This window comes from Tamandua tetradactyla, chromosome 14 (assembly GCF_023851605.1).
Source record: "Tamandua tetradactyla isolate mTamTet1 chromosome 14, mTamTet1.pri, whole genome shotgun sequence".
Taxonomy (NCBI): domain Eukaryota; kingdom Metazoa; phylum Chordata; class Mammalia; order Pilosa; family Myrmecophagidae; genus Tamandua; species Tamandua tetradactyla.
This window is the reverse complement of record NC_135340.1, coordinates 59854717-59865957: the sequence shown is the minus strand read 5'-3', so window position 1 is coordinate 59865957 and position 11241 is coordinate 59854717. Positions and strand designations below refer to the sequence as shown.

The 11241-nt window shown below is 40.1% G+C and overlaps 1 protein-coding gene and 1 pseudogene across 2 annotated transcripts in view; one reads left to right on the top strand and one right to left on the bottom strand.

The window, feature by feature from the left end:
* Window positions 1–10967, bottom strand: part of BLOC1S6 (biogenesis of lysosomal organelles complex 1 subunit 6) — a 43582-nt gene extending 32615 nt beyond the window's left edge. For both annotated transcript variants that reach the window (XM_077127770.1, XM_077127769.1), the window contains exons 1-4: window positions 10773–10967; window positions 3840–3981; window positions 2097–2184; window positions 184–270 (exon numbers count right to left, since the gene is read on the bottom strand). In XM_077127770.1, coding sequence (XP_076983885.1) covers window positions 184–270; window positions 2097–2184; window positions 3840–3981; window positions 10773–10854 — 399 coding nt within the window. In that variant the 5' untranslated portion in view covers window positions 10855–10967. The remainder of the gene's footprint in view (window positions 1–183; window positions 271–2096; window positions 2185–3839; window positions 3982–10772) is intronic.
* LOC143656514 (small ribosomal subunit protein uS5 pseudogene) lies at window positions 4715–10676 on the top strand (annotated as a pseudogene).
* Window positions 10968–11241: the final 274 nt, after the last annotated feature.

Below are 11241 nucleotides of genomic sequence, written 5' to 3'. Positions count from 1 at the left end.
ACCAGCCCAGTTATAAAGCCCAGAGTGAGGTTTGAAAAAGGATAAGATTTAAAAGAAAAGAATATACCATGAATTAAGTACATTATTGTATATGGATGTATAAAAAGTAAAAAAGTGAATACTGAGGAAAAAAATTAAACCTCTATTTTTATAAAGAATGTGAAAGAAGAATTTTAAACTCACTTTTAACTTTGATGTCTTTTCATGAAGCATCAGCATCTCTTTTCTTATATTCACCAACTTGGTATGATAGTGTTTAGCTTCAGTGAACTTAACATGGAAAAGTGAATTAAAATTCAAGTTAAAACAAGCTGATATATCAAAATGGATAAAAAAAAGTCAATGCCTAAATTACAGATTATTCATCCTGAATTGATCGATTTTTTAAAGTCTTAAATATACCATTTTAATTCCAAAACACAAAACTGATTTAAACTACTAGCAGCATTTTTTTTAAACCCTTGATTCAATTTGGACTGATTATGAAAAGTTACTGAACATAGAGTAGACATTTATTTATATTGCATACAGACATTTTGCTTTTAAAATGTGCAATAAAATCCGAAACTTTCAACTAGTCAATAATGCTATGAGTCTCATTCAAGAAAAGTAAAACTCTCTACTACCTTTTCAAGGCACAAATAAAGACAGGGTTCAATGGAAAGTTTGAAGTGTCTTTGCCCATTTAAAAAACTGTGAACCTGAGAGGACAGAAGACCAAGTTAAGTCACATTCCTTCGGCTTCTGAAGTTAGGTCAAGCAGAACAACCATGGTAAGGACACTTTTCTTCCCAAAAAGAAAGTCTAAGGATAGACTTTATATCTCAGCCAGCCTGCATGTTCTAAAATGAAGTCCCATTTCAGGAGAAAACAGGAGGATGACATACTCCCAGGTAGATGGGAGAGAAGGAAAAAAGCACTTCGTTCTCAGATAAGGTAATGGAAGTAAAAGTAAGAAGAGAGGTGTCAGTGCAGAAATTAGAACTCTTAATGTGGCTAACAGTAAAGTCACCGTCTGATGAGCTCTAAAGCCTATATGCCCTTTTAGATCTCTCTGGGCCTTCGAGTATTAAGTTCCTTGCTGATAATCAAAACCATTCTTCGGCTGAGAGAAGACAAAAGAAGAAGCCATAGTTCCTGCCCCTTCACAGTGAAGCAACAATATTAATTCTACTTGGTTCATTCATTCAACATTCATTCATTCTGCTGCAACATGAACTCAGTGAAGAAGACAAAAGCGGATGAGTCTTGCCCACCTCCTTCACCAAAAGTTACGAACTACTAAATAGAAGGATTTTGCATGTACTACCACAGGCCTCTCTCTCTCATGCTAGAAAATATGGACCTTAGTTTTGCTTACTATAAAAAGAAAACATTAATAAGCGGCATTTGCACAGTGGAAAGTCCATTTCTTTGAGGTATATATGAACGACCACAAAAACACGCAAACCAAGCCATTTTGAACATTCAAAGGGAGGAAAAAGGCAGTCACAAGTTCCTTTTTTTTTTTAATTCCCTGTTTCTTAAAATAAAAAGAATCAGTTCCTCTTATCAAAAGCTATAGAGATTCTGATGGAATTCTACTGTCATTTATATTGAAAGATATAATTGCTCCTTCTCAAAGAGTCCATTTCAATCCACGGTTTTAATTTATAATGGCACTGTAGATATGCCATACAATTAAATATGGCATTGTAGATATGCCATACAATTAAATAAAATGTTAATATGAAAAACTATATATGTAAATTATAGCTAAACAGAGACAGACCTTCTTTAAGGGGAAACATAGTACCCAAAGTTTCCTTACTTTCAGCTCTCTTTTATAAGTCTTTAATTAAGAATAGATCTATTCCAGACTTTCAAAAATAAGTTAATTTCCTGTTTTAAGTTCAACAGTCTAAAGGTAAAAATTCAAGACAATGGAAGGTCTAATAAAGTAAATCAAAGTTTCCTACTGAAAGAGAAATTCTAAACTTGAAAAAGGAGAGGAAAAGATCCTAAACATACTTAAGTACAAAGTTAAGTTGGGAGGATAAATAAAGCTAGTTTTAAAATAAGATGACATTAAGCTACATCAACTAAATCACACTTACCAAAGCATTAATATCCAACATAGAATGACATTCTTTAAATTTTGAAATCTCTTGTTCCAGTGTGTCTAATAATACAACTTGGTTTTGTCTGAAACAAAAGTAGATAGCCAAAATAAACATTACATACTGTAAGTACTAGTTCATCAAAAGAAATCACATTTATCTTGGTTAATATTAAAAGTCAGAAATTAAGTTGGAAATGTTTGACTCTTTAAGGCTTATTTGAATTTAGCATAATCTGTTTTTCAAAATACTATTCCAAAGCTGCATTTTGATAACTAAATATGTTTACTCTTGATTCAATTTCAGACTCTTTTCAACTAAAACTATCAAATTATTTCAATTTATTTTATACCCTGTTATTTGCAGCAATTCTCACCAATGGCAAGTTGTATGATCTTGGAAATTCAGTTTATTTCTCTGGGCCCAAATTTCCTCATTCTTGAAGTAAGAATGGCAGACCAGATAACTTCTAAAGGTCCTCGTTAAATTCTGATTCAAAAATCTAATGCAGAAGAGAAGCCAACTTCCCTGATAGTCAACAGATTAATCAAGATTAGGACCACATGGCTAAGTAACAACACAAGGTTATTTATCTGAGTATTTTCAATAATGCTATAGACAAAAATATATAATATGATTTATTTACAAAACTGAGCTAAATAGAGAACAATGAGGAAAAAGAGAAACAGCCATGAATAGAATGAAGGGCAATGACATTTCCACCATCTAACACTGTGTTTGGCATACCCCACAGTCACAAGATCGATCAGAAACCACAGAAGGTGAAATTCAGAATGGATGACAGGAGAACCAGCAGGACAAAAAAATAGGCTGTTAGAACAGGAACACAGAGAAAAATCAACGAAACCAAATGCTGTTCTTTGAAAAAAATCAATAATGTTGATAAAGGTCTAGCCAGGCTAGCCAAGAACAAGACACAAATTACCAATATCAGAAATAAAAAAAGGGTTATTACTACTGATCCCATGGATATTAAAAGGAATATCGCAAACAACTTCCAAAAGCTTCAGAGAAAAGTTTTCAAAGGGGCTGTTTTAGAGCAGTAGCAGTCCACAGCCAATTTAAAGTGATTACCATAGAAAGAAAGCAATGTCAGGTCAGTTTGGGCAATCCAGAGAGGTTCTGACCAGAAGGAAACAGAAGCGAAGTCTGATGCTATGGATGGGAACTGATAAAACCTGAGTCTATTATTTTTATATACTGCTCCTTCTCTATGGGTTCTGCTCTATCCTTTCCTCTTTTAACATATCCTCTTATGCTTTATTTAGCAAGCAGAGTTATCTACTAGGAACGAAATAGGTCAATCCAAAAGAGATACTTACTTATCTTTGGCAACTCATTTGAACCAGCAACTGAAAACAAGTATGACTTCTTTGGAGGCAATTTCTCAACTCTACTCAGAAATAAGTAAACAACATCCCCAACAGGTAATCTCTTCATAAAATAATAGTAAAATACAAAACAAATCGGTCTGGATAAGATTTCAGTACACTTCTTAGAAGAGATCAAATATTCTAGAAACATTCACTTCATTTTTTACATTTAGATTCTATGTAGATCCTCTACTACCATTTATCACTGAAGGTATAGAAATATTCAATTATGATTAAGTATTACACAATAGTATACCTTAATACAATAAGCAATTATACTTCTATAGTAAATTTTGATTCGGGCCACAGAGAAAAAGAGTGCACATATGATTTTCTGTTAGCTTACGTGAGTTCCTGGAGGGCTTGTTTTGATCTCTGCAGATCTGGCAAATAGTGAGAAAGCAATCCTTCTGCCAGTTGCTCCACAGCTTTGTCTTCTACACTCAAGTCCTCTATTAACCCTTCATCTAGAGAGGTGTCACTTAAACCTGTAACCAAGCAAAAAAATCAAATTTAGGAACCTTTTAAATTATAGTTACTAAAAGTGGGCAGGAGGGAATAAGCAGGAAGGAAAGAAGGAGGGTAGAAGTGGGATTCTGAGCATACAACCACTGTCCCAACTACGGGCATACAGAAATGCTTTCCTTTCCTTATTTATTTTTACCTTCTGGGCACGTCTTCTGAAAAACCCTTTTTATGAGGGTTCAAAAAAATGTTACTAAGCTACTGGTATAAGGCAAAAGAATATTAAAATATGCACAATTCTGAACATGTATATATTTTTCAAGGAAGAGGCTTTATTAATTTTCACTGGATTCTTAAAGGAATCTGAGTTCTAAAAATGGGTATCCATCACTGAACTAAAGCATTCTTGCTTTCAAAAGCACGCAAAAATTAAATAAACAAAAATTCAATGTCAATATAAATTTTGGGGGAAGCTGGCAGAGTAGAGTCCATGACTCAGTCCTTCCACCAAAACAGCTATTAAATAGAAGGGGAATTGACTGAAACAACTACTTTGAAACCTCAGAGGCCGGAAGAACACTGTATAGCATCCAGGGAAGAGTGAGAAAAAGGGACTGATTAATCACGTTAAAGAACTGTTAACTGCTCTCTTCATGTGGTAGCTACCGGCGCCTGGTGCCCATCCCCCACTGTCGTGACTGGCCACTGCAGGGTCCACTTCAGTCCCTGGCTAGCTCACTGGTGACAGAAAGACACATGAAAATCCTCTTCCCCAAGAATGAGGGTAGGCTCAGCCAATCAAAAGTAATGATCAGGAAAAAAAAAAAAGCAATGATCAGCAAATTCAAATCACTAGGTCCCAACTCTGAGTGCAGCTATTGTTTCAACCCACCCCTGACAACGGGCAGTTGCACAAATCATTTCAACTCTCCCTGATAGCAGTGGAGGCACTTCACTCAGGGTTGTGCAGACAGTTAGCTGAAGGGCTTCATTTGCTAGGCAGGCAGAAGCTCAGGTTTAGGAAGGCATCAGAGAAGATTTTGGCACCCTTCTTGTTCCCCTCCCCAGGCACTTAAAAGTTAGTCTGAGCCCCCTTTGTAGGAGACTGGTCCTGTGGTAGCTGGGAAAGTCCTCTTGGTGGTGACCTTCTTCCCATAATTTGCCCTCCAGGCAAAAGCAGCATAAGACAACAAAAGGAATATAAAAAACTATACAGGGCGGACCACGGTAGTTCAGCAGGCAGAATTCTCGCCTGTCACACCAGAGACCCAGGTTCGATTCCCAGTGCCTGCCCATCCAAAAAAAAAAACCAACTATAGAGTCTGGGACAAAGGGCTGCAAGCTTCAAAGAGGTTTGTCTCCTGGGATGCAAAGGGGACAATCAAACTCCTGAAAACAGGAAAACAAAAAAGCAAGAAGCAAAAGCCCAGGACAAGACAGATACTTAAAAAGGCAAGGAAAATCCTGCACACTGCACTCACCTTGGGCAGACCTTCCTGATAGGAGGGCTAAAGTGCAAGAAAATCTGTCTTATCACTTGTTACAAAACCAAGAAACAGACATCCCAGGGAATAAATCTTAGAGTTAACATTTTAATATTTTAAATTATTTAATATTTTAATATTTTAACATGTACAATGTGTGTGCAACAAAAGAGTACAAGACAAAAAAACAGGAAATGATGGCCCATCCAAAGAAAGGGGATAAAGATACCAGAACACCAACAAAGGAAGACAAGAACGCGGACATACCAAACAAAGCTTTTAGAAAAATGATCTTAAATTTGCTCAAGCAAATGAAAGAAAATACAGAAAAAGAAGTAAAGGTTATCAGGAAAACAATGAATGAACAATATGAGAAACTTAGTAAACAGAGAAATATTAAAAAGGAACCAAACAGAACTACTGGAACTGAAGACAATAACTAAAATGAAAAATGCCCAAGATAGCTTCTTCTTCAAGAAAACACCAAATGGTGGATGACACCAGTGCAGTGAGAGCCCCAGAGGCTCAGGGGCCCTGGAAAGGGAAGACACGGTAGCTTCCATGAGGCTTTGGCAGCAGGTTACAGGGCCAAGGTGGTGGCTATGGTTGAGGCTGGGGCCGAGGCCACAGAGCTCATAGAAGCAAGGCTGAGGACAAGGAGAGGCTCCCTGTCACCAAGCTGAGCCACTTGGTCAAGGACATGAAGATCAAATCCCTGGAATAGATCTATTTGTTCTCTCTGGCCATCAAGGAGTCTGGAGACATCCCTCAAAGATAAGGTTTTAAAAATTATGCCTGCACAAAAGCAGACCCATGCCAGCCAGCGGACCAGGTTCAAGGCCTTGGTCGCCATCAGGGACTACAATGGCCACACAGGTCTGGGTGTGAAGTGCTCCAAGCGACAATCATTCTGACCAAGCTCTCCATCACTCCTGTGCACCAGGGCTACTGGGGGAACAAGCTCAGCAAGCCCTACATTGTCTCCTGCAAGGGGACAGGATGCTGTGGCTCTGCTGCTGTGCCTCATTCCTGCCCCTACAGGAACTGGCATTGTCTCGGCCTCTGTGCCCAAGAAACTGCTACTGATGACCGGTATTGACGACTGCTACACTTCAGCGAGGGTTGTATGGCTACTCTCGGCAATGTTGCCAAGGCCACCTTTGATGCCATCTCCTGGCGTCTGGCAAGAGACTGTGCTCACCGAGTCTCCCTATCAGGAATTCGCCAGCCGTCTCGAGGAGACCAACACCAAGGTCTCCGTGCACAGGACATGGGCCCTTGCCGAGGCTACAACGCGGGCTCTCAGGAAAAAAATACACATTGGAGTGTGAGTTAAAAATAAATAAATAAACAACCACGAGGGTTTCAAGAGCAGATTGGAAGTGGCAGAAGAAAGAATCAGTGAGCTTGAAGACAAAACACTTGAAATAAGTCAGGCTGAGGCATAGAAAGGAAAAAGAAATATTACAAGTGAAAATAGCCTAAGACAGCAATGGGACACCGTCAAGCACACCAATATATGCCTTATGGGAGTCCCAGGAGGAGAAGAGAGACAAAAAAAGGGGCAGAGGAATATTCAAATAAATAATAACAGAGAACTTCCCAACTTAGCAAAAGATACAAATATCCACATCCAAGAAGCTCAGAGAACACCAGGGATAAATACTTAGAAAACTACCCTCTGTCATATATTAGTTACACTACGAAATGTAAACAAGTAGAGAGTTCTAAAAGCTGCAAGAGAAAAGCAACATACTATACACAGGGAGTCCCAATTAGATTGGGTGCTGATTTCTCACTCAAGGTTTCAGAAACCATGAAGGCAAGAAAGCAGTGGGTTGAAATACTTACAAAGTGCTGAAGGAAAACTGCCAGACAAGAATTTTATATCCAGCAAGACTCTTTCAAAAACAAGGGACAGATTAAGACATTCTCTGATAAAAGAAGTTGAGGGAGTTCATCACCACTAGGCTTGCCCTACAAGCGATGCTAAATGAAGTTCTTCACACCAAAGGAAAGGACACTGGACAAGTGGTTCAAAGTAGCATAAAGATATAAATACCTGAAGTAAAGGTAACCATTTGGGTAATTATAAATACCAGTATTATTGTATTATATTGTGTGATATAATGTTGGTGGGAATGTAAAATGGTTCAACCACTCTGGAAGGCAGTTTGGTGGTTCCTCAGGGAGCTAAGTATAGAATTGCCATATGATCCCATCACTAGGTATATATTCAGAGGAACTGAAGGCAAGGACACAAACAGACATTTGCATATCAGTGTTTACAGCAGCATTATTTACGATTGCCAAGAGATGGAAACAGCCCAAATGTCCATCAATGGATGAGTGGCTAAACAAGCCGTAGTATATACATACGATGGAATATTATACAGCTGTAAGACAGAATAAAGTCATGAAGCTATGAAACAACGTGGATAAACCTTGAGAACATCATGTTGAGTGAAATTAGACAGAAATAAAAGGACAAATACTGTATGGTTTTCCTAACATGAACTAACACTAATGAGTGAACTTTGAGAGTTAAGGTTAAGAACACAGGTTATCAGGAGATAGAAAGAGGGTAGAAATTGGGCATTTGGTACAGAAGGAACACAGATTGTATAACAGGACTGATTGTAAAAATTCAGAAATGGATAGCACAATACTACCTAATGGTAGCACAGTAACACAAGTATACTAAATGAAGGTGAATTTTAAGTGTGGTTGAGGAAGAAGGGCTGGGGGCATGTATGAAAGAAACCATAAGGGAAGATAGAGGATAAAGACTGAAATGGCATAATTTAGGAGTGCCTAGAGTGGACAGTGATGGTGATGGTGATGAAATGGTCAAATATAAAAATGTTTTCACATGAAGGAAAACAATTTAATGTCAACATTGCAAGGTGTTAAAAATGGATGGTAGGGTGGGCCACAGTGGCTCAGCAGGTAAGAGTGCTTGCCTGCCATGCCTGAGGACCCAGGTTCAATTCCCGGTGCCTGCCCATGTGAAAAAAATGGACGGTATACAGGAAAAAGTACAATCAATGCGAGCTAAGGTCTCTAGTCAACAGTAACATTGTAATATGCTTCCACTCAGTGTAACAAAGGCATTTGCCAAAAGTAAATGTCAACAAGTGGAGAGGGGGGATATGGAGGAATGGTATGGGTTATTTGCTGAAGAAAACGAAATGCCTTCACAGAGATCATGGTGGCAAAGACCTGTCTATTTACTTAGGTTGGATTGTATGACGCGAGAATAAAACTGTCTAAAAAAATTGTGTGATACTGACACAGGACAAACATACAGACCAACGGAATAGAACTGCAAGCACAGAAATAAACCCACACATCTGTGGCCAACTGATTTTTAACTAGGGTACCCAGTCCACCCAATGGGAAAAGAAGTCTCTTCAACAAATAGTGTTCAAACAATTGGATTTCCACACGTAGAAGAATGAGTGGCCTCCTACCTCATACCATATACAAAAATTAATTCAAACTAGATCAGTGATCTAAATATAAGAATTAGAGTGTAAAACTCTTAAAAGAAACTATCTTCAGGGGCTAGTATTAGGCAATGGATTTTTAGACTTTACATCAAAAGCATGAGCAAAGAAAAAAAATAGGTAAACTGGGCTTCAACACATACCAATCTACTGCATTCTTTTTAACAGAATTGAGTTCTATGATCTGCTATCTAGTTCCCTATGGATGAGTTCTTTTCAATTTTTTGTTATTTAGAACAATACTACAGTGAGCTTCCTTGCTTACTTTTGCATATTCATGTCACTGTTTCTGCAGGATAAATTCTTAACATTGCTGGGACAAGGGGTTTATATATATATTTTTAGACATTGCAAAATTGCCTTCTAAAGAGGTGGCACCAATTTACACTCCCACCCATAATGTATGAGGATTATTTCCAAATGGCCAGGAATGCTAAGACAAGAGTGAAAGGGATGCAATCCATGTAAAGGAAGCAGTACGAGGAAAGGTGGGAATATAGGATTGCTCTAGAAAAGGGCCATAGAGGTGGTTAAAGCATGGGTTATATGCAGCAGTGAATTATAAGACCATGTGGACAGCTTATGAGAGCTCTCCAGTATTAAGTTAATGGGTCTGGACTCCCACTCAGTAAGTAGTGAGGTGCCACTTCAGGTTTCTGAGAAAGGGAGTGATATGATGGGAGCTTTATCTTGGGGCAGTAATGTGATGGCAGTGAGGTGTATGGGTTGGAAGACTAAGACTGGACCCATAAAATGGTAGTTCTACCAGTAAAAATATAAAAAGGCAGAAATTGTGTAGTAGAATTCCCTACACTAAATAGAGGGAGAGGTGAGAGAAGGGAGAGGTGAGAGAAGGAAGAGCCGAGAGTAATTTAAAGTATCAAGTGAGAGTGATTTGGCACCACTAATAAGATCACACATCTGCTTTTATTTATGTACATGCAACATGTGAGAATATACCATGCCTGGTGCAGAACAACCATGTCAGGGCATCCATCAAACAGAGTAGAGGCAAAACAGGAATTTGAAAGGGTCCCCAGCTGCAAACATATAAGGAAGCCATATTTATGAAAGCAACTCATGAGGGTGTTATATAGGGGAGACTATTTAGGAAAAGCATGACGCGGAAGGGCTGAGAGCATTATTTTGGGGTAACCCCTATATTTCCGGAACAGGAGGTAAAAGAAATGGCACATCTGAAGCCCTGCAGCCTTTCTCGTCTAGGGTTCCTTACCTGAATCATGGAACACGTAAAATGATATGAGTGACTATTTTTTTTTTCAATTCTCCCGAGTATGCTTCTAGATGCACAGTAACTTAATTCACTGCATTCAGTGGATGCCTTAGTGCATTAGGGCTTAAACCTCTGCTCAGAGCTGGATTGGGAAAGACTGCTGGAGGAATACGGATACAGTAACGTGACCAAGCAAAAGAGTATTTCGTGAGTGGGTGGACAAATACTGGATACATCAATTCTCTGAATTACAACCAGGTTATCCTTCTGACATATTCATCCCCAGCCACTATCGTATAACGAATTGCCAGCGACCCACCAGACGCTGCAAACTCAAAAAGGATTTATCATCAACCGACCCAACCGCACCCCCAAACACTGCTTCCTCTTCGGACTTCGGGTGCCGGCCATCCCCTGGGCAGGAGGGCCGGCGCGGATCCCCACTTCTGTGCGGGAGGTCCGAACCCGGGATCTCCCTGTCAGTCCCGTGACTGGGACAGCATCTTCTCGCGGAACTGCCCAGGCGTCCCACCCACCCTGGGCAGGACCCGACCCCTCGATTCGGCCCCGCACCCGACTGCACGCACCCGGAGTCGTCTCCCTGACCCCCAGGCCGTCAGGGCGCCCGGTCAGGACACCGTCCGGGGGCGGCGGTCCAGGGACATTCATGTCCGTCCCGCTCGGAACAAGAAAGGGACAGGCCGCTAGACCGTTCGAAGCAAAAACGGAGCACCCAATGGTTCCCGCGCCCGACCGGGCAAAACCGGTGGTCGCACCCGGAAGTGACGAAAGCGGAATAAGACGGCCTTGGAGCACGTGACCAGGGGTCCGCCCACTTGGCGCTATGGGGTCCCCTGCGCTGGCGTCGTTTCAGGCGTGGGAAGGGATGTTAGAAGACTGTTAATATGTGGCGTTCAGAGCTTGCTACCGGCTTGCAGCGATGGCGTGGAGGGACTGCTCTCCAGTGGACAGAGAAGACGGGAAGGGCTTTGTGTTGAAGGCGGGGGAGATGTCAGGGTTTGTTTACTAAAGCCGGGTAAAAAATGGAACTTCAGA